This window comes from Taudactylus pleione, unplaced genomic scaffold (genome assembly GCF_031769625.1).
Source record: "Taudactylus pleione unplaced genomic scaffold, aTauple2 ptg000515l, whole genome shotgun sequence".
In the NCBI taxonomy this organism is placed as follows: domain Eukaryota; kingdom Metazoa; phylum Chordata; class Amphibia; order Anura; family Myobatrachidae; genus Taudactylus; species Taudactylus pleione.
In genome coordinates, this window is record NW_028284917.1 from 1,001,080 (window position 1) to 1,024,691 (window position 23,612).

Here is a 23,612-nt window from a genome sequence, read left to right on the forward strand (position 1 = left end):
CCATCCGTTCCTTTATTTAGGGCCAAATAAATTTTTGCTTTTCAAATGGATTGGCTGGAGACCAGACTACATAAGGAGACCAAGACAGCGGCTTTTTTTCAGCTGTGGGAAGGTTTTATAGACTCCTTTACGTTGGAATTACGACGCCAAATCTATTTATGCTTCAGAAAAACTCCTTTAGGAGAGCCTAACCCTAACCCTCCCCCTAGTGCCTAACCCTAACCTGCCCCCCTAGTGCCTAACCCTAACCTCCCCCACCTAGTGCCTAACCCTAACCTCCCCCCACTAGTGCCTAACCCTAACCTCCCCCCACTAGTGCCTAACCCTAACCTCCCCTCCTAGGGCCTAACCCTAACCTCCCCCCCTAGGGCCTAACCCTAACCTCCCCCCCTAGTGCCTAACCTCCCTCCTAGTGCCTAACCCTAACCTCCCCCCCTAGTGCCTAACCTCCCTCCTAGTGCCTAACCCTAACCTCCCCCCCTAGTGCCTAACCCTAACCTCCCCCCCCCTAGTGCCTAACCTCCCCCCCTAGTGCCTAACCCCCCCTCCCTAGTGCCTAACCCTAACCTCCCCCCCTAGTGCCTAACCCTAACCTTCCCCCCTAGTGCCTAACCCTAACCTCCCCCCCTAGTGCCTAACCCTAACCTCCCCCCCTAGTGCCTAACCTCCCCCCTAGTGCCTAACCCTAACCTCCCCCCCTAGCGCCTAACCTCCCCCCCCTAGTGCCTAACCCTAACCTCCCCCCCTAGTGCCTAACCCTAACCTCCCCCCCTAGTGCCTAACCTCCCCCCCTAGTGCCTAACCCTAACCTCCCCCCCTAGTGCCTAACCCTAACCTGCCCCCCTACTGCCTAACCTCCCCCCCTAGTGCCTAACCTCCCTCCCTAGTGCCTAACCCTAACCTTCCCCCCTAGTGCCTAACCTCCCCCCTAGTGCCTAACCCTAACCTTCCCCCCCTAGTGCCTAACCCTAACCTCCCCCCCTAGTGCCTAACCCTAACCTTCCCCCCTAGTGCCTAACCCTAACCTTCCCCCCTAGTGCCTAACCCTAACCTTCCCCCCCCTAGTGCCTAACCTCCCCCCTAGTGCCTAACCCTAACCTCCCCCCTAGTGCCTAACCCTAACCTCCCCCCCCTAGTGCCTAACCCTAACCTCCCCCCCTAGTGCCTAACCCTATCCCCCCCCCCCTAGTGCCTAACCCTAACCTCCCCCCCCTAGTGCCTAACCTCTCTCCCTAGGGTCTAACCCTAACCTCCCCCCTAGTGCCTAACCCTAAACTCCCCCCTAGTGCCTAACCCTAAACCCCCCCCCTAGTGCCTATCCCTATCCCCCCCCTAGTGCCTATCCCTAACCTCCCCCCCTAGTGCCTAACCTTCCCCCCCTAGTGCCTAACCTTCCCCCCCTAGTGCCTAACCTTCCCCCCCTAGTGCCTAACCCTAACCTCCCCCCTAGTGCCTAACCCTAACCTCCCCCCCTAGTGCCTACCCCTAACCTCCCCCCCTAGTGCCTACCCCTAACCTTCCCCCCCTAGTGCCTACCCCTAACCTTCCCCCCCTAGTGCCTACCCCTAACCTTCCCCCCCTAGTGCCTACCCCTAACCTTCCCCCCCTAGTGCCTAACCCTAACCTTCCCCCCCTAGTGCCTACCCCTAACCTTCCCCCCCTAGTGCCTACCCCTAACCTTCCCCCCCTAGTGCCTACCCCTAACCTTCCCCCCCTAGTGCCTACCCCTAACCTTCCCCCCCTAGTGCCTAACCCTAACCTTCCCCCCCTAGTGCCTAACCCTAACCTTCCCCCCCTAGTGCCTAACCCTAACCTTCCCCCCCTAGTGCCTAACCCTAACCTCCCCCCCTAGTGCCTAACCCTAACCTCCCCCCCTAGTGCCTACCCCTAACCTCCCCACCTAGTGCCTACCCCTAACCTTCCCCCCCTAGTGCCTACCCCTAACCTTCCCCCCCTAGTGCCTAACCCTAACCTTCCCCCCCTAGTGCCTACCCCTAACTTCCCCCCCTAGTGCCTACCCCTAACTTCCCCCCTAGTGCCTAACCCTAACCTCCCCCCCTAGGGCCTACCCCTAATTTCCCTCCCTAGGGCCTAACCCTAACCTCCCCCCTAGTGCCTAACCCTAAACTCCCCCCTAGTGCCTAACCCTAAACCCCCCCTAGTGCCTATCCCTATCCCCCCCCTAGTGCCTATCCCTAACTTCCCCCACTAGTGCCTAACCCTAACCTCCCCCCCTAGTGCCTACCCCTAACTTCCCCCCTAGTGCCTACCCCTAACCTCTCTCCCTAGGGCCTAACCCTAACCTCCCCCCTAGTGCCTAACCCTAAACTCCCCCCTAGTGCCTAACCCTAAACCCACCCCTAGTGCCTAACCCTAAACCCCCCCCCTAGTGCCTATCCCTATCCCCCCCTAGTGCCTATCCCTATCCCCCACCTAGTGCCTAACCCTATCCCCCACCTAGTGCCTAACCCTAACCTCCCCCCCTAGTGCCTACCCCTAACTTCCCCCCCTAGTGCCTACCCCTAACCTCCCCCCCTAGTGCCTAACCCTAACCTCCCCCCCTAGTGCCTAACCGTAACCCCCCCAGTCCCTGCAGCCTAAACCTAAGTCTCCGGGGGCGGAGGGGGGGGGGGGGTATGGTGCCTAACCCTAACACCCCCCTCCCCTGGCCTAAACCTAACCCTCCTGCGGTGGGGGGCACCCAGCCCTAAGTCCCCCCGGGAACCCTAAAACCTAACCCGCCCCCGGCTTACCTTAGTTCGGTATGCCGGGCGTCGGGTTCCCGGCGTAGGTCTAACGACAGGCGTCGGGATCGGGATTTCGACGCCTGTCATTAGTACCTTGCCGGGATTTAACAGTCGGGAAGCCAGTGGTCGGCATTGCAACCGTCGGCTTCCTGACTGCCTGTAGTGAAATAAGGACGAGAGGTGGATCAGAGAGCTCAGATTATCCTCTTTTTTTCTCATCCTTTACACGCTAGCTGAGACATCCAGCTCATAAGTAGATAGGTTAGACACAACCTAATTACGTGGGTAATGACTTAATAAAAATCACCTCATAAATTGTGGGTTTTGAAATTAAAATAACTCTGAAATTCCGTTTAAAACTGTGGTAGACAACCTGTGTTACTCGGGCTGCTGTGTAACTACACATCCCAGCATGCCCTGTCACAGCTTTGCAGTCAGCGCACGCTAAAACAGTGGCAGGGCATGCTAGAATGTGTAGGTCCACAGGTCGCCTACCCTGGCTTTAATAGATGGTGGTATAACATTGCCAGGCTTTATCTGATGATCACGTTTTGGAGGCCATGGCGCCTACACAATCCGAGCGTGCGAAAGCAGCAGGGACACTAAGGTTCCAGAGCGTCTACTTTAACCCTTTAAGATCACACAGTGCAGAACAGACATCTGAGAGACAGTGAGTGGCAGCTTTTCTTGTGCTTTGCGCTATTACCAAACCACAGGGAGACTCACCTGTAGGACACGCTCGTGGGACGGGTGGTCTTTCAGTTCCACCAGACGATCCAGCACGATCAGCTTTACGTTGTTGTCGCTCTCTTTAATGATCAGGTCAATGTAGCACTGGGCTGCAGCCTAGTCGTGAAGGACACAGTGATTAGAAACTGGAGTTTTCATCAGGTTTATAACATACGGCTCATCGAAAAACCCCTCCTGATATGGTCAATATCTCACAGCAGTAGCATTCGTTCTATACAGAGAATATCATTCTGATCAATTTAATCAGAGATGTAGAACAACATAGTGTTACACAAATACAGAACAATATAATGCTTATTCCAGTGGTTCCCACAGTGTGCGCCGTGGCACCCTGGGGTGCCTCGGGACACTTGCAGGGGTGCACCAGGTTGGTGGTCCAGCACCAAATTAAATTATTTATGGTCAATATTATGTAAATATGTGGGCAACCAGAAGTTCAAACCTGTCCACCACCACATAACTGAGCCTAAGGATGACAGTGAAGTAAATAGTGCTTAACTTAATTTTTTTCTAAATTTCTCAATAACAAACAAACTTAGTGGTGCTGTGAAAACAATCCTCTAGGGCGCTGTGATTCAAAAACGTTTGGGAAGCACTGACTTATTCCAATGTAACAGTGCCCCACAGTGGCTAAACTATCACACTACAAGTCAGATGGTGTTTACCATTTAATAACGGTCGTATAAAAATTTATTTGTAAAATGTGTATTTAGCAACTAAACGCCAATAAATTCTGTACTTTGCCCAGTGAGCTCCATTCATTCTATGATCCTGCTGCAAATATCAGTGATTAGGGCATGATCCCTACAGTACAGCTCAGTGGTGACAGCATTATACTCTATGGAGGCTGGGGCGACTATCTATCTACACCAGTGATTTTCAACCTTTTCAACTCGAGGCACACTACACAAGATTTTAAAATTGCCAAGTCACACTAGCCGGCTATGCGGTGTGCGTGACCAATGAAAAAACATAACCACTGGCTCCCACGTAAAAATATACGACACATACTGGGAATAAAACACACCACAGTACCAGTGCGCTGAGCTGACCGCCGCGGCACATTTGACACTAGTGTGTCACGGCACAGTGGTTGAAAAACTGCTGATCTAGAAGACAGATGGAACAGGGAAATCTTGGATAAAGCCAGCTGCCATTTTCAGGAGACTGGGAAGAAGATTTATGCGCCAATTCAGATGCATGTGATGCGCCATTGGAGCGCTCATCACGGTAGGACATTTATGACCATAGCAATGGTCATTCTGCGCTCTCACCCACCCCATAGGAAAGGAAAATGGCCGATAGGACTACTGCGAATGTGGGTGATGTGCGCAGCCGTATATCGCTTGGTATAGAATCGCCAGTTAAAGTCTAGCAGGAAGAAGTGTACAGCAAAGACCACATAGGAGGAACTTAACAAGATCATCCTGGAATTAGGGATTTGGGGGCCAACTGACAATATACGCTACCACCAAAGGACAGACGGCTCTTTGGACAGACTGCCAGTGGCGATGTCCAGGGGTTTCTTTAACGCGGCCAAAGTCAGTATGTATTTGAGGTTCACCAAAACTCGCCATTATTCACACTACCGTATGGAATTAACTTGGCTACGGAAGCCTTATGAAGGACTCCTCACCAGAGGGAGAGGGCAAAACACTGGTCTAATTTAGCCAAAAAATCAAGTAAAAGAATAAAATCAAGGCGGGCTGCGATAATATTAAATTCCATCAATCTACCGCTTGCTCCTCAGATAGCTGGAGTCGAACTCTGCGTAAGGGGCTGGAACGGTCCCACTCAGGCACCCACAAAATGACAGGTGGGTTATAAGCTCTCCTCCCTTCTCAGAAACTGACAGGGTACAAATGACTGGGAGGTGTGTGACTTTTGTGGTGTGGTTTCTGGTTCTGGTTGTACAGTCAGTGGAGACATGGACTACCGAAGATTAGCTCCCTGAACCATCCATCAGAGTATGAACAGCCCCTGCTGGAACTAAACAGAGACTGATCTGAGAGACTATTCTTTAAAAAGGAGTCGCGGATCTTAAAATAGTGGAGTAGGCCACCTTGAAAAGCTATGGGGTAAATTCAATTACCTACAGTGTTTACCACGCGGGGAAAGGTCCGGGTTTAATGTCTGGAGCCGCTGGAGTCAATTTCACAGGGCGGTAAACCCAGGTATAGCAGGCGTTCACCCATAGATTTCACTTTAAGTGCTGGGATCTATGTTTTTTTCCTGCACGTTAAGTAACCGAGGGTGCACTTAACGCAGAGATTTTTTTTGTTATGCAGCCTCAGGAGCTGTGAGAAGTCTGCATTAAATGCATACTATATGGTAACCCACGTTCTGGGACCAGGCACCAAATGATTGTTACAGGTACACCCCTGAATGTCTGGGCTGACAAAAAGTGCGCCGTAAGGGACGCTGGTAACCGGGGATTGTCACACCCATCCAGACTGATGGAACGCCGGTAATATTACAGAGCTAGATTGGTGAGCACTGCAGCGCACACATGTACTAAGCTGGGAGAGACCCAAATCTACTCACAAACATAACTGCAGCAAAAGAAGGTGCAAAGTATTATAGAAAGAAGCAAATGCTTCTGTAATTACTAATCGTCTAGATGTGAGAAAACGCTTTACAGCTCTTCTGTTATTTGGCATTACAGAGCATTTGTGCTATTACGTGGTAAGAATCCCCCCCCCCTCCCCTCAAATAACCACTTATCTCATTGTGCAACAAAGTGTTAAACGCCAGAAGGTGTGAACTTTTCTATACTGATACAGGATAAAACAATGAGTCCATTAGCATATAATACAACAGAGCTGCGAGTCATGAAGACAGATGAATACGTATTATAGCGACTACACAGTCCCAGGGAAGACTCAACGCAGACAGTAAGACGAGGGCCTCACCTTGATGGCGGTTGGTGCGCTGGACAGCGTCACCAGTGTCCCAGCGGCCTCGTATTTCACGGCCGGGCTGGACGACTGCAGGAGGTTGTAGATACAGCGGATGAACCTGGCTCTCTCGGAGGGGTTAGCGTGACACACCTGGTGGGATATCATTATACGGTTACGGGAAAAGCTGGGGGCCTGGCTTACGCTATTACAGTACCTGTTACAAATAACATGGTCGCCCAAACAAAGCTTTTTTTTATGCTTTTCTAACTTTTCCATTGGTTTAATATAGGGATGTGCAGGCTCGGATAGGTTCGAGTTTGCACGTGGAGTTCGGATTTTTCCCTCCAAAAAAACGGAACTCAGAAAAAGGCAAAACGTCATCTTGCATGGACAATCATCATTCCTGCACAAAAGTCCAGGAATGATGATGTTCGTTCATGTAAGATGACGTTTTGCCTCTTTCTGAGTTCCGTTTTTTTGGAGGGAAAAATCCGAACTCCACGTGCAAACTCGAACCTATCCGAGCCTGCACATCCCTAGTTTAATAACAGTGTTTGCAATTTCATTGATTCAGGAAAAGAGAGCGAGCGAGCGAGAACCAATCAGCTATTGGCTGTCATTTATCTAGCACACTGTAAAAGGTGCGTACACACACAAAACGATTTTGTGAACGATTTAACTATAACGACGTCGTTATCGTTCTAAAAATCGTTCAGTGTAAACCGCTAAACGATTATCGTTCATGCGCATTTACGTTTGTCGATTGTAGTTTAGTCAGACTGACCAACTGAACAATTTTCAATAGAAGTTGCAACATTTTTCCATCAACACACAGAAAATCGTTTAAGTAAAACCAACTACTTTGTAAAACGATTTTCGTTCACTTTTTCAAGGGAAAAACTGAACGGAAATCGATCAACGAAAATCGTTCATTACTTACATCGTTGTGTGTATATTCACCTTAAAAGGTACATACACAACGATTTATATCGATAACGATATAGTTTATCGTTCAATTGTTGAAAAAATCGTTCTGAGTTAAAACAATGAACGATTATCGTTCATGTTTGTAGTTTAGTCAGACTGACCAACTCAACAATTTTCAGTAAGGGAATATGCAAAAATTGTTTGTAGTTCCAAAAAATCGTTCATTACATTTTCCCCATGAAAAAATGAACGAAAATCGTTCACTAAAATTGTTCTTTACTAAATCGTTGTGTGTATGCAGCTTATGAAATAACAGTTAGACGCTGATTGGTTGCGTTGGGCAACTACTCCACTATATCGCTCTCTAAGGCTCCATCTCCCCCGAAAGAATCTGAAAGATCACAGAAGCCGATTTATATTCTATCTACTGAAGGTCAGTTTAGCGTGTAACTTAGTACACACTGCGGCGTCTCACAGATCTGGGCTACAAGCTCTCAGAGAACATATGGACACTGGGGTCAGAGAGCCACAAAGTAGCAGCCACGCTCACCTACACTTCAGAGATTGCACCGGGAAATACAGAATAGAATCGTCATCACAAAGAGAAAAGGCCTGTGATGCAGCAGCAGATGGTGACATTATATATACACACACACCTTGTAGATCAGCTCCACAATCACCAGCTGTAAGATGTCCCCGAACGTGTGAACCTGATCGATGCAGGTGCTGAGATAATCCAGAGCGCGGTCCTGTGGGAGGGACAGACAGACAACATCATCGGATGTCAGTTGTCCTCTATCTCATGTACACATACACACCCACACAGACACCTACCTGTGTGTATTGGAGGAAACTGAGTGCCCAAAATAAAACCCAGGCATATGTGGAGAGACCGTACAAACTCCACACAAATAAAGCCTTTCTAGAAATCGAACCCAAGACCTCAGTGCTGTGAGGCAGCAATGCTAATCATTACATCAACCGGGCATGTTGCAATGCAGCCTCATCATATATAATTAGATGTACTGCATAATAATTACAGACGAGTGGTTCAGTTATAAGTCGGTTCTTCTTGCCAACTTAGTGCCAGTATGGATCTGAAAATATCCTCTTATTGGCTATCCAAAACATGTGATAGCTGGTTAGCCAATAAGATGACCTTTTCATTTCCGAACGAAAACTGAGTCATCTCTAATAATAATAAATAATAATATACAAAATGTTTTACAGTATCCTAGACATTATGTTCACAATCCTTAAATATAAGGTATACACGACAACTACAGTACATGACATTTTACTGGTGGAATCCTTCATACGCTGCAGAATATAATGGGGTTATATAAAGAGGAAATGCCATGTAACTCTCCTTATAAAACTTAATTAACTGCTCCAAATCTTCCAGTTATCAAAAGCTTATTTCTAAATAAAAAAAAAAAAAATGCAACGTAACTCTCAGCAGCCAATCAGATACCAGCTTACAATGATCTGACTGCGCTAGACCAGTAAAAGCTAATACTGGATTGTTCTTTTTTTTTTTGTAACCAGCTTTCAGTTCAGTTTATCCTGAATTACTGGAAAAAGGGAGATAAAAACAGTTTAATATCCTCTATGTCATTCCACGTCACAATCTAAGTGTCCCGGGCGGCTGCCTGTACCTGGTCGGCGTGGATCAGCATCATGAAAGCGTTCCTCTTGCAGCTTGCGTCCTTCTCATTCACCAGGAAATCGTGGATGAGTTCTGGGGCGTCTGGGATGAGATGTTCAAAGTTTCTGGAGAGAGAAATGGAGGTTTATATAAAACAGAAACGGCTCCGTGGAGAGGAAAGGCAAGCTGCACAGCGGCCAGGACTCTTACAGTAGGATGCCCAAGCTCGGCTACACTACCAAGGTCATGCGCAAATGCCTAAGCCAATTTGCAGCGATGTCGTTTCTCTGGCATGGCTGTGTGCCAGCTCTCACTCCTCACCTGTATATAGTGTATATGGCGAGCACAGCGTTCCTTCTGACGTAACTGTGACGGTGTTCCAGACACGCGCGGATCGCCGGCATTAGCGGCTCCAGCAACTCCGCCTCCTTCAGCTTGCACAGGAAGCGCAGGGTGGAGCCCCGAATGAACTCATTAGGATGCTGGAGATCCTTGGGAGATAAAATGCACAGTAAAAGCTGGTATATAGGTCTATAATGGTACAGGTCAGAGGCTCGCAGATATACAGATCAGACGCACACTCCTCTCCCAACTTCCCTTCTTTGTACGCCAGTGTTCGGAGTTTACCATTCAGATGGGAACACAGTGCCAGGGACTGGAAAAGGAGCTCGGTCACATCATTGCACATAGACTGGAGGTGTAACAATGGGATCAGTATGCTTTAGCTCCGGCCATGCAAATCCCGACAGCAGAAGCCTGGCAGTGAAAAGCCCGACAGGGAAGTTTTATGTCTAACCTAACCTCCCCCCCAAACCCTAACCCTCCCTTAGGGGTGCCTAACCCTAACCTCCCCCCCCCCAAAGTGCCTAAACCTAACCGCCCCCTTCCCCGCAGCCTAAACCTAAGTCTCCCGGGGAGTGCCTAACCATAACCTCCCCCAGGGGAGCCTACCCCCCCCCCTTCCCCTAGCCTAACCCTACCCTCCTGAAGGGGTGCCTAACCCTAAGTCCCCTCCGGGAGCCCATAACCTAACCCTCCCCCCCCCACGGCTTTCCGTGCCCGGCTTACCTTAGATCGGTAAGCCAGGTGTCGGGCTCCCGGCGTAGGTCTAATGAAAGGTGTCAGGATTTGGACGCCGGACATTAGACAGTTGCCGGTATTAGACAGCCGGCATCCCGACCGTCGGCATCCCGTAACAATCTATGAAGAGCTACCATTAACAATATCCTCTAGAACAAAGATTGCCACCTCACCCAGTCCTCTTACCCACAATACCAACAAGTGGACTATGTCTGTGGTTCAGAATGATCTCTCCCCACCAAGACCAGCTAAATCAAATCCTTTCCCATACATCCTCTGTACTGAGCTGAGGTAGCATCCAATAGTACACTCTAATAAACAGCTATGATCCTGGATGATCAATTGGACACTGCCATGGCTGAAGAACACAGGGCTTTCGGGCAAAGGGAACGGGACAGGACGGCCGTGCACACAAGCAGAATCCTGCTACAATTAGATTTCACTAGTTGGGAAGAGACAAATTTCACTTAGATAAAGCACTGACATCTCTACTGTTGTTAATCTTACTTCATGGTCACCTCTATATTTTTGAGAACCTGCAATTTTCTCCAAAGAGAAACCAAGGATCCTTCCCGTTATCGTAAAACATACAGTCAGGTGCATAAATATTGGGACATTGACAGAATGTTCATATTTTGGCCTCTATTCACCACCACAATGGCTTTGAAATGAAACAAACAAGATGTGCTTTAACTTCAGACTTTCAGATTTAATTTGAGGGTAATTACATCCAAATCGGGTGAACGGTGTAGGAATTACAACGGTTTCTATATGTGCCTCCCACTTTTTAAGTGGCCAAAAGTAATGGGACAAACTAAACAATCCTAAATCTAACTTTCACTTTTTAATACTTTGTTGCAAATCCTTTGCAGGCAATTACAGCCTGAAGTCTGGAACGCATAGACATCACCAGACGCTGGGTTTCATCCCTGGTGATGCTCTGCCAGGCCTCTACTGCAAATGTCTTCAGTTCCAGCTTGTTCTTGGGGCATTTTCCCTTCAGTTTTGTCTTCATCAAGTGAAATGCATGCTCAATCGGATTCAGGTCAGGGGATTGACTTGGCCATTGCATAACATTCCACTCATTTGCCTTAAAAAACTCTTTGGTTGCTTTTGCAGTAAGCTTCGGGTCATTGTCCATCTGCACTGTGAGGCGCTGTCCAATGAGTTCTGAAGCATTTGACTGAATATGAGCAAATAATATTGCCCGAAACACTTCAGAATTCATTCTGCTGCTTTTGTCAGCAGTCACATCATCAATAAATACAAAGGAACCAGTTCCATTGGCAGCCATACATGGCCACGCCATGACACTACCACCACCATGCTTCACTGATGAGGTGGTATGTTTTGGATCATGAGCAGTTCCTTTCCTTCTCCATACTCTTCTCTTCCCATCACTCTGGTACAAGTTGATCTTTGTCTCATCTGTCCATAGGATGTTGTTCCAGAACTGTAATGGCATTTTTAGATGTTGTTTGGCAAACTCTAATCTGGTCTTCCTGTTTTTGAGGCTCACCAATGGTTTACATCTTGTGGTGAACCCTCTATATTCACTCTTGTGAAGTCTTCTCTTGATTGTTGACTGTGACACATATACACCTACCTCCTGGAGAGTGTTCTTGATTTGGCCAACTGTTGTGAAGGGGTTTTTCTTCACCAGGGAAATAATTCTTCTGTCATCCACCACAGTTGTTTTCCGTGGTCTTTTGGTCTTGCTGAGCTCTCCGGTGCGTTCTTTCTTTTTAAGAATGTTCCAAACAGTTGATTTGGCCACACCTAATGTTTTTGCTATCGCTCTGATGGGTTTGTTTTGATTTTTCAGCCTAATGATTGGGAGGCACATATAGAAACCGTTGTAATTCCTACACTGTTCACCTGATTTGGATGTAATTACCCTCAAATTAAATCTGAAAGTCTGCAGTTAAATCACATCTTGTTTGTTTCATTTCAAAGCCATTGTGGTGCTGAATAGAGGCCAAAATATGAAAATTCTGTCAATGTCCCAATATTTATGCACCTGACTGTACAGTAAACAAATGAAGCTGATGGAACATCAATCTCAGGACTTCAGTAGAAACTATGACAGGAACAAAACCCACTCCCACATAACAAAGATGAGAGACGTTACCTTCCTGTAGGCATCACACACAAGAATCATCTCCTGCAGCAGCTTCCCGTCCGGGGTGGTTTTGGGGACGATCTCCCAGAAGACGAGGAGAAGTTTCTTGATGGTGTGGTCCTGAAGGGGTAACACAAAGCGGATGATGGTCATCAGGAGTCCTGGTAGCTTCTCTCCATTCAAGATCATGATGATCACTTTCTTCAAAGCCTCAGTCTTCGATTTCACATCCCCCTTCTCTGCGGGCAAACAACACAATAACATTGTACAACCAACCTGAGCAACATGCGAGGCATCAGGTAAGACATTAGTATAACTAGATATTCACCTGCAAGACCTGTGCACTTTATAATCTTGTATAGTTCCGAGGCAAACATTATGGGGACAATGTAATGGTCTGGGACTTGCAGGCATGAGCGTGACCCAAACGAGCAATAATTTAAAAGGCAAAAACAGGTTGGTTTTACCTTTTAAATGATTGACCCTTTAAAACATCACCCAGACTCACCAATACCTGCATTAGGCTATTACATTTACCCCTATATCTTTTTATGCAAAAAAAAAAAGAAGAGTAAAGTGTAACAGAGGCTAATTAGCAATAGAGAAGTTACACGGTTTCAGCTTTTTAAGAGATTTTAGTTGTAATAAGGGCTGATTCCTCCGACAATCAAAATACATCATTGGCTCCTGTTTGGCCGTCGGCTTCATTTCTGTGGCCATGCAGGTAGGTGGACAAATTGTTTGAGATAATTTAGTGTTCATTCTTGTACCCTGCACCTGTCACAACCCGTGCAGTTCCTCTATCCTGCCTGGGGTGTCACTCTCTGTTCTGGTGCTTCTAGCACACTGATGCAACAAACTGCTTAGCTACAGAGTAGAGTGTGCTAGAAACACCAGAGTGACACACCAGGCAGGAAAGAGGAAGTGCACAGGTTGTGATAGGTGCAGGGTGCTAGAATGAACACTAGATATGATTGTGTGTTGCACTGTCCTGGGAACTTCCAGGTCCAACAATAATATGATGTGCAATTTTTTTTTGCACTTGTCAAATTGAACATCAAAGCCAGAGAACATCTCATTAATTACTGCAGTTTTTTTTCCTCTGATTATATACAGGAGACAATCATACAGGCATTGTGATGGCCGTTCCTGATCAGCAAAGGTTCAGGATATAGGACAGAATATATTATCAATTCTCCGCTTTCATGTTCATTTATTGGTCATCACCTATGTACTAAGTGTCAGCACAAAGCAGTGTCAGGACGTAGGGGAGACGTCTTACCAAGGTCAGTTTTCAGGGTGATCTCCGACGGAGGCTCGGAGTCCATGGAGACATTGATGAGGGTATAACACACGTTCTCTGCGGCTGTCATGGCTGAAACTGGTTGATGCCTCCAGACAGCACTTGGTTTCCCGCAGGTTCCTGGCCCTAAGGAACGGAGATCATTCAGTCAGTATGAGAACCCACGTGATCCATATCGGTGGGCACCACTCCGTACACATCCATTCAGGCTACTAAACAGCAGCTCCTGGGGTAATAGTATATTATTCATTTCATTGGGCTGTCCCCAAATATTGCATTAGAATGGAAAATAGTTCTATTATGATCACCCAAATATTGGACAGTCACCAGTGGGGCATATAACAAGGGGGAGGGGGAGCCTGCATTGATATATAATGGTGGCAAGTGGATTGAGACATAACAGGTTGGGTGCCTAGTGATATATTACAGAGGACGCCATGAGACATAACTGGAAGGTGTCTGAAAATATATTGGGGGGGTACATGGAGATATAACAGGGGAGGGGGTGGGCTGGAGATATAACAGGGGAGGGGGTGCCTGGAGATATAACAGGGGAGGGGGTGTCTGGAGATATAGCAGGGGAGGGGGTGGGGTGCCTGCACCGCAGATGTATCATGGGGCTGTTGGGAGAGTGAGAACCCGGATATCCAGGGGGACCGGAATTTGACTGGTGCAGAAAGCTCAGACCCTCAGTTGGAGGTGCTGGAGTGGACCCAGGTGCGGGGTAATAGGGGGGACAGGATAATCGGGGACACCCATTGTAAGGCGAGTACCGGGGAGAGGGTGCCGGGTAAGGTTACCTGCTCTCGGCCGGGTGTCAGTGGATTGCTCGCTCGGTGACGTGGAAGAGCTGAGGCCACCTCAATAGTACGGAAGCCAGACAGGGCCAGAGCACGTCCGCTCAGTAGAACGCAATAACCCGGAAGCATTCATCACGGTGGAACGCAATGCAGAAGTGTGCCGGAAATGCCTGTTCCTGTCTGTGCTGCACAGTACCGGAAGTCTCTGTGACCGGTTGTGTATAGATCCCCTTCAGTATTTGTACCTGGAAGTGCCGATGAAGGTAATGTCTAAATACCCTTCACGGAGAGGACCCTGACGTCATCAGCCAGTGTCCAGCGTCATTCCCTGCCATCCAAGTGGGCATAGAGGGGGAATATAACCATGTAGCGAACCACCGTGCCCGAAGCGTGGCGAGCCCGCGAGGGGACAAGAAACCTATTTAAGTGGCGACAAAGTGCTTCTGTACCTGGCTGTCATGGGCAGGAACTGCACTTCCGCCCTCACTCACGTCACTTCCAGGACCCTAGCATGAAGGGGAAATACTCATTCCCTGCCAATCCAAGTGGGCATAGAGGGGGAATATAACCATGTGACGAGCATAGCGAGCCACCGTGACCGAAGCGTGGCGAGCGCAGCGAGCCCTCGAGGGGACAACAAACTTTTGTAAGTGGGGACAAAGTACTTGTTTAGCTGGCTGTCATGGGCAGGAACTGCACTTCCGCCCTCACTCACGTCACTTCCAGGTCCCTAGCATGAAGGGGAAATACAGCCAACGGTGCCGTGAAGTGAGGGTAGAAGTTTAGCTCCATGCCCATAAAGTCCACCAAAAGAAGAAACTTGTTGGACAGTAGCTGGTGACATCAGGGTACATCTACGGAAGGGAATCTATCCACAACCGACCAGATATGCAGGATGGGAAAGGGATCTATCCATTCCGCTTCTATGCCGGATGGGATGTGACACAGTTCCTGCACACAATCACTATTTATACACAGTTGAGTCATTATTATGACCATCTCCTACATTTGATGGCGGCAGCGCGTAGCCCATGAAGTACGTAACGTGCCGTGCGCTGGCTTGGTGGGTAGATAAGATGCACAATAGGCCGTCTGTGCACATATCATTTGTTGCTGTCATGGGTAAGAGGGGCGATTTATCAGAGTTGCAAAAAGGGATGATTATTGGCTTTCGGGCCAAGGGTGGCAGTATTTCTGAGACAGCGCAGTTTGTGAACTGTTCGCGTGCTGATGTGGTGAAGGTGTATCGTGACTTGACAAATGGCACCATTGCGAATAATCGATGTGGAAACTGCGGAGCACCACGTGCCATTGACGTGAGAGGTGAACGTTGGCTACGAGAGCGTGAGGACCGACATGCTAGAGTGGAGCAGCTCACCGTCAAAATGAACCTGGGGGCCACCAGGCGGGTGTATAAAACAGCAGTTCTGCAAACCCTTCTGCGTATGGGGCTCCGAGGCAAACGGATGGTCACTGCACCTATGCTAATGAAGGTGCATCAGCGGAATTGGTCCTCCGCTGATTGGCGAAGGGTCGCCTTCTCCCATGAGTCACGTTTTCTGCTTCATTGAACGGATTGACATTGGAGTGTTAGGCGAGAAACATCGGAGAAACAAACACCCTCCAACCATTGCTGGAAGAACACAAGCTGGTGGTGGCAGCGTTATGGTTTGGGGAATGTTTTCAAGGCATTCTCTGGGCCCACTCATCCATGTGGAAGGCACCCTCAGCCGATTTGGTTATGAATCCGTCCTTGCAGAGCACGTACACCCATACATGCCGATTGTCTTCCCTGAGGCGGATGGGATCTTCCAGCAAGACAATGTGACTAGAAATATCCAACAGTGCAAGACTTCCAAATACTTCCCTGCCCCCCTAATTCCCCGGACTTTAAACCAATTGAGCATCTGTGGGACCATCTCAATCGTGTTCACTCTATGGATACTCCACCATGCACCCTCCAGCAGCTGTGGGATGCACTGCAGTCAGCATGGCTCCAGCTACCTGTGCCCCAACCTACCAGCACCTTATTGAGTCACCCCAAGCCATCTAGCTGCTATTTGTGGTGCACACGGTGGTTACTCTGGCTATTAGCTGGTGATCATAATAAATGAGACTCGACTGTGTATTACAATTTCTTAGGTTTCCCTACACAATGTCAGCTCCCCTATGTGTTCCCCTACATACTAACCTATCATTTGTAATGTCCTGCCCTGTATAATGTCATCCACTAAATGCATACTTGCCGACAATCAGTTCCCTCCTTCTGGTAGGGAGCGGATTGTCGGATAACAGCGGGGGCGTGCCCGGCCATTGACGTTACATTGGGGGCGGGTCCACGTGATCACATCATCGTGGCCCTGCCCCCTCTTCACAATGCCGGTATTTTTGACAATGTGAAGCAGGGGGCGGGGCCGCAATTCACATCACCGCCCCCCCCTGCTGCCGGGGTTTTTAGTTTATTCTGGGGGGAGTGTCGGGAGGCTTGCCTGCCATTCCGGGGGGCCAGGGTGCGGCACCCGAAAATCGGGAGGCTCCCAGCCAAATCGGGAGGGTAGGCAAGCCTGGCTATATGATATCCTATATTGTGCTTTTTATAATTTCTTCCTCTATATTATTGGTTCTAGTTTTCCTCCTCGTTCACCACTTGCAATATATGTACCCCCAATATTTGAAAAGCAATTTATTTGTAATGAATGTAGTATTGCTATATTAGATAAAATATTTAGGCCCCACTATATGTAAAACTAATACAATTGCTATGAACAAGATTTAAAAAAACAGTGACACTAATATACTGTATATGTACAATTAATTCTATTGTATCAGCCTTGTAACCTATTACAAATTATAAAAAAAAAAAAAAAATTTATAATAAAACTTTTTAGTCATATAAACATAGAATTTGACGGCAGATAAGAACCACTTGGCCCATCTAGTCTGCCCCATTTTAAAACATATTGTTACCTCAACCCCTATTGATCCTTACTTCTTCTGAAGGATGTCCTTATGTCTATCCCATGCATGTTTAAATTACTCTACTGTCTTATCCTCTACCACCCCTGATAGGAAGCTATTCCACTTGTCCACTACCCTTTCTGTGAAGTAATTTTTCCTCATATTTTCCCTGAACCTACCTCCCTCAGTGTCAGAACATGTCCTCTTGTTCTAATACTTCTCTTTCTTCGAAGAATGTCTCCTTCCTTTACCTTGTAAAACTCTTTATATATTTGAACGTTCCTATTATTTTCCCCCTTTCCCTTCTCTGCTCCAAACTATACATATTACGTATACATATACGTATAGTCCACATATACTTTCTCTTACAGGTATAGGACGTTTTAATTTTGTTCTCAGGGTCCTTCTGTGATGCAATAGGCTAGACATCCACAGGCCCCCATTATAAAATATATTCTCACCCACCATTGGCAATAGTGGTCATAAATCTTAATAACAGTACCCCCACAATCCCTGATTTATCAACCCCCCCCCCTGTAAAAAGCCCCGTTTTTTTTTCGCACTCCCCCCTCCTTATACCTTGTGACCAGTCATTTTTTAAAAATATTTTCCCCCTCCATTTTATCCCTCCCCCCACAGGCAGAGTGCAGAGCATGTGTCAGGGGGAACTGATGATTAGTCTCCTTCTGCTGCAGCTGATCTCTGAGTTCAGCCAAATATTGCTTGGAGGGGAACTAACCCCCCCCCGGCCTCCTCACACTTTGATCCTGGGAGTCAGAGGAGATCCATCATGCTCTAGTGCAGAACGGTTTTCCTCTTCTAATGCCGGGGCACACAGTGGGGCGGTGCGATCGCATGTTATGCGACCTTGCTAGTTGCAGCACTTCTGGCTGCGGTTGCATCACATGCGATGTTGCTAGTTAAGTGGTTAATCCACTTCCCCTCCCTACATCTCTATTCTCATCTCTCTCTCCATACTACCAGGGCCGGATTAAAGGCAGGGCGACGGGCAGTCATCCAGGGGCCCCCACACACTGTCCCCGACCCCTGGCCACATGCCTCAGGTCAGGTCCGGTTAAGGTTGGTCGCGATCTACTAGAAGCTCGCGGAGCTCCTGCATGTAGATCGTGACCAGCTAACTGGGAAACGCTGGCCTCTGATCGCTTGCGGCACCCGCGCGATGAGAGCCTGCGCGCCTTTACTGGATCTAGTTAGATCCAGCAGGCAGCGGTGACGGCAGGACCCGGGAGCCCTGACAGGTAAGTTTTTCACAGGTGTGTGGGCGCGGAGGGGGAGTTAATAGTGGGGGCACTACTTTAGGGTGCACGACTACAGGGGACGTTGCAGGGGGCACAACTACTGGGGGCATCGGACAAGTGGCACAACTACAGGGAGCATTGAATAAGAGACATAACTATTGAGGGCATTGCAGGGGGCACAACTATTGGGGGCATTGGAGAAGGGGCACAACTTCAGGGGGCATTGCAGAAGGGGTACTATATGTGTGTATATATATATATATAGGTATAGATATATAACCTTTATTGATAGGGGCCCCCACATGTTTGTTGCCCAGGGGCCCCCACAGAGCTTAATCCGGCCCTGCATACTACCTTCAGTCTCCTCCACCCCTGTCATTTCCTCTCATGGTCATGTCCAAGATCGCTCGGTGCGCCTCCAGCCTATGGAACTCACTCCCTCGCTCAGTCAGTCAGTCAGTCACCTCCCCCAGTTTTACATGAGCTCTTAAAAATACCTTTCTATCAACGTATAGCAGCCCTCCTTATGTCTTGTCACTGCTTCCCTTTACCACTCCACCATAAGTCCTTCCCAGTTCACTCTCCAGTTGTTTACCCTTTCCCCTTAGTATATAAGCTTCTACAGGCAGGGCCCTCCACTCTCTTGTTCCTAGCACACTTCAGGCCTGATTCGGAGCCGCACGCAATGCCGATGTTCATTTAGTCAAGTGATTTTTTTTTTATTTGCAACTGCACATGCGGAGAGTTTTCTAAAAATTTGTATGGCGCATGCGTTACGCAGAGTGTACGTACAAAGGCGCTGCTGCATTCAAGACGGACGGTATCAGAAATGTTGCGGGAAAAGTGATGGGCGTTCCTTAGGCAGTGGCTAGTAGTGCTCGCAAAAATTGTCCGCACAGTGGGCGTGTTATGGGAATGTCGTGGGCGTGTCAGTGCGATCGTCCGCTTTCGGAGACGTACAGCCGCAGGCGGCCGTGTTCAGATGGAGAAACTTCACCTGTAATAGGGCTGGTGCACGTTTTGGGGATGTGACTGATGGTGGCATATAAGGACAGGGTTGGGTATAAGATTGCGGCGCTCAATATTCCGACTTGGTTAGGATACAGACACCTGCAGGTAAGTATCCTAACCCTCTTCCCCCACAGCCTAACCCCTCCCCAACAGCCTAACCCTAACTCCTCCCCTGCAGCCTAACCCTAACTCCTCCACCGCAGCCTAACTCCTCCCCCACAGCCTAACCCTGCCCCTAACCCCAGTACTTACCAGTGCCGGGATTCTGACTGGAGTCAGGTATTCTGAGTGCCGACTGCCGGGATATAAACTACATTCCATAAAGATCTACCAATAGGTATTACAGCGTGCACGGACGCTAAACGTTTGCACATTCAGGCGCATGGATGTACACAAAGGAAGGACTCTGTAGCGCCATTTGCATAAAGTTGCAGACGGTAGACCGCTAATAGACTCTGGTGCGTGGACTTCTGCGTCCACCTCTGAATCAGGACCCCCCTGTCACCAGTCTTCAGTGACTCTGACTCTCTTTTCTTCTCAATACATTGGGTACAGGATCTGAATCGGTTCTGACCGGTGACTCGTCACTGTATGCTCCTGCTGAATATTGCCCTGCTCTTCCTCTTATTATCTGTCCTACCCAGTCCGTGGTATGACAGGAGCAAGTCCAGTCTCAAACTGGCAGAAGGCCTCCGTCAAGCAGGTTTAGCAAAAATCGAAGCTGGCTTGCTGGTGACAAGGGCATAGAGATGGGTGCATACCGGGCCGAGTGGGTGCCTATGAGCAAAGCGGCAGAGGAGAGGCAGAGATGGGGTGAGCCAAGTCTTGATGGCCACAAACTGTAGCTGGATTAGGATGGAGTAAGAAGGCTCCTTCAGACACCTGGCGGCTATCTTACGGATTCACAGGAGTTTTGTTCAAATGTACATGGGCAGAGTAAGTAGTGAGGACTAACGGGCCCCATCCATCTGCGATGGATTGCAGAGATGCTGCAACCTGGCATCGCAGAAATCAAACATGTTGGATTTCGGCAATTTGACAATCGTGATCAAAAAATAATCGCAATTGTCAAAACGGGAACATTTAAGCATGTCAAATGTCTGCGATCCAGTGACGGATCGCAGAACATAGATGGTGGGCGATTGGAAATTTAAGCACAATGCCTTTTAGTAAACCAAGGTGAGAGATAATAATTTTATTTATATAGGGCAATGTTACTGCCGAGGCGTTCCCAGCACTCTCAGAGATGATGGGCTGCCCCCAGGTTCCCCCTACACTGTGAACAAATGACATATGCATGCACACTGCATCTATTCTCCCACTGCTCTGCCCAACTCCCCCGTCCCCCACTGCTGGACACTGTGGCCTGCGGGTGGGACAGCTTGAGAGTTCCAGAAATACGGGACAGTTGGGAAGTATGCAGTGATGAATACACCTGTGCACCAGCTAGGAAGAATGGAAACCATGCACTGTTTCAGCACCTCTACTAAATTGTTACCCACTGTGTGGTGGTGGTGGCAGGACTGGGTATAACCAGGACTCATGCCAACTAGATGAGAGAATGGAGGGGGTAACCGGAAAATTCCATCACACCTTCTAAAGTTCAGATAATGCACACAACGCTGCTAGTCTGGATCACAGGGACACTATTACACACAAGTACGTAGTGGAATATATTTCCCCTTCAGCTGCCGCTCTATGAATATAGTAGATCATGTAATAGAGAGCACAAGTTGGTGTACAAACACTATTAGGGGTCTATTTACTAAGCCTTGGCTGGAGATCAACTCGACGTAGATAAGGCTGGTACCTTATCTCCGTTAACTGTATCTCCATCCAAGGCTTCGTAAATAGACCCCATAGTTTTATTCCACATCGCTCATCTGGTCTAGCTTTGGCTGTGCATTGCCCATATATCACAGATGGGGGCAGCAGTGGGAGGATAAGTGCAGGACATTTCATACACACTCCTCCCTGGGCACTGGGCCATGACAGATGTCTGCTATGGAAACAATGTCCCGGTCAGGCTCAAGGGACAAACTCATATATAAAGACTAAATGTTTTCTAAGAGGACATAGCGATTGCTTCTAAACGTATTGTTTCCCCTTGTAAAGGTAATTACAACACAATTAGAGGCGCTGCCAGCCTTTTCATCAGACCACTTCCTTCCAGCCCAGGCCCCAGGAGAGGTCCTGCCAGAAGCTGCACAGCAAGTTACAGGAAGACCAAGGCTGATAGGACAGGTTTATATAAAGCGCGACTAGTAACATTCACATGAAGATTCATTTGGATAAGCTAAACATCGGTTTGCTAGGGCACCACATTCCCTGCAGTCCTCCTACCACACACACTCACAGGAGCTATGGGAAGCACAGATCGTCCAGATCAGCTCCGGCCACTGGCGAGATTTTCTGATGATTCCTGGACTGTTCAGAGTAGGTTCGGGAACAGCATTCTGGACTAATTGCTAAAGAGAACTTCTGGAACGGCATTCTGACAAATAGCAATGTATATACCAGTTTTATATATATTCTGTCAATGAACAAACAGGGCAGGCTTTACTTTACTACATGACGCTCAGCATTGCCCAATAATTAATGAGTACCAATGAGTAGCTATAATTCATATATTCTAATGACCACATGACGTGGAAGAGCTCTTGGATAGGTTATTCTAATCATCTTTTTCATTGGCCCTCATAATATGTGACACAGTCGATAGATTAATGTGAGTGCCGGGCAGTAAAAACCGTGCGGCGTTCCGGGTCACGTGATCGGAGAGAATCACGTGGACGGGACATCTGACAGACGGATGTATCATCTTAAGATGACTATCTATAGACCAACGAGTGGTATGAATCAAATGCAATAACTTTGAAGAAGATCTCTTGTCAAAACCTTATTTAGTGGTCCATAGAAATATGACAGTGAACATGTGATTGTTGCTACGCTATAGTAAAGGGTCATATGGAGTTCCGGGTCACGTGATCGGAACTAATCACGTGGACGGGACCTGTGACAGCTTCAATATTATACATCATTAGAGGTTTGTCTTTTTTCACAATATTTTTGTCTGATGTTTACTATTTAATTATGTCAGACATAATAGGATTGCCTAGAATTAACTAAGGTTTTTATATTATAAAGTGGATGTTTTTTTCTTGTTTCTGTATATTCAATGTAATTGTACACAGGTGTCAACAATTGATTAGATTAGATCAGATAACAAGAGATATGGTAAGAACTTACCTTTGTTATCTCTCTTTCTACTAAGTCCATAGGGTCCACAGGGTTGACCTTGGGGTATAGCTGGATCTGGATCCACGGGCACCACGCAGTTAAAGCTTTGCTGCTCCCAGGATGCACTTGGGTCCATCCTCCTCTATACCCCGCCCCCGAGCCACAGCACCTGAGTTGGTAAGCAGCCAAGGCCGGAGGAGGAGACTAAACAGAGAGAAGGAAGACTGGAACACACAAGAAACCATACTCACAGAAATGGGAGACGGAAAAACCGGTGACCAGCCACATAGCCCATTTGAAGCCAGGTGCGTCAGGGTGGGCGCCCTGTGGACCCTATGGACTTCGTAGAAACAGAGATAACAAAGGTAAGTTCTTACCATATCTCTTGTTTTCTACTTCAGGGTCCATAGGGGGTCCACAGGGTTGACCTTGGGGATGTCCCAAAGCAGTTCAACTAAGGGTGGGGACGCTCCTGTGCTGAAAGGAGCACCCAGCGCCCGAAGGATGCATCCTGAGACGCGAAGGTGTCAAACGCATAGAACCTCAAAAACGTTTGAATTGAAGACCAAGTGGCCGCCTTAAACAGCTGAACAGCAGAGGCTCCACGTCTAGCAGCCCAAGAGGGACCCACAGAACGAGTGAAATGAGCCTTAACAGAGGCTGGCACAGGGAAACCCTCCTGTGCATAAGCCTCACAAATAACTGTACGAAGCCAACGGGCTAACGTTTGCTTGTTGGTAGGCCAACCCCTCTTGTGAAAACCGAAGAGGACAAACAATGAATCAGACTTCCTAACCGAAGCAGTCCGGTCCACATAGATTCTAAGTGCCCGGACTACATCTAAGGAAGCCTCACCAGCTGAAAGAT

General features: G+C 48.0%; 1 protein-coding gene across 2 annotated transcripts in view; it reads right to left on the reverse strand.

Moving 5' to 3' along the window:
* COPB1 (coat protein complex I subunit beta 1) overlaps positions 1 to 14,502 on the reverse strand; it is a 44,088-nt gene extending 29,586 nt beyond the window's left edge. The window contains exons 1-9 of one of the 2 annotated variants that reach the window (XM_088450312.1): positions 14,278 to 14,502; position 14,165; positions 13,457 to 13,603; positions 12,184 to 12,413; positions 9,294 to 9,463; positions 8,983 to 9,097; positions 7,981 to 8,073; positions 6,410 to 6,547; positions 3,474 to 3,593 (exon numbers count right to left, since the gene is read on the reverse strand). In XM_088450312.1, coding sequence (XP_088306438.1) covers positions 3,474 to 3,593; positions 6,410 to 6,547; positions 7,981 to 8,073; positions 8,983 to 9,097; positions 9,294 to 9,463; positions 12,184 to 12,413; positions 13,457 to 13,603; position 14,165; positions 14,278 to 14,406 — 1,143 coding nt within the window. In that variant the 5' untranslated portion in view covers positions 14,407 to 14,502. The remainder of the gene's footprint in view (positions 1 to 3,473; positions 3,594 to 6,409; positions 6,548 to 7,980; positions 8,074 to 8,982; positions 9,098 to 9,293; positions 9,464 to 12,183; positions 12,414 to 13,456; positions 13,604 to 14,164; positions 14,166 to 14,277) is intronic. The other variant, XM_088450311.1, reaches the window with a different exon arrangement.
* Between the last annotated feature and the right edge of the window lie 9,110 nt (positions 14,503 to 23,612).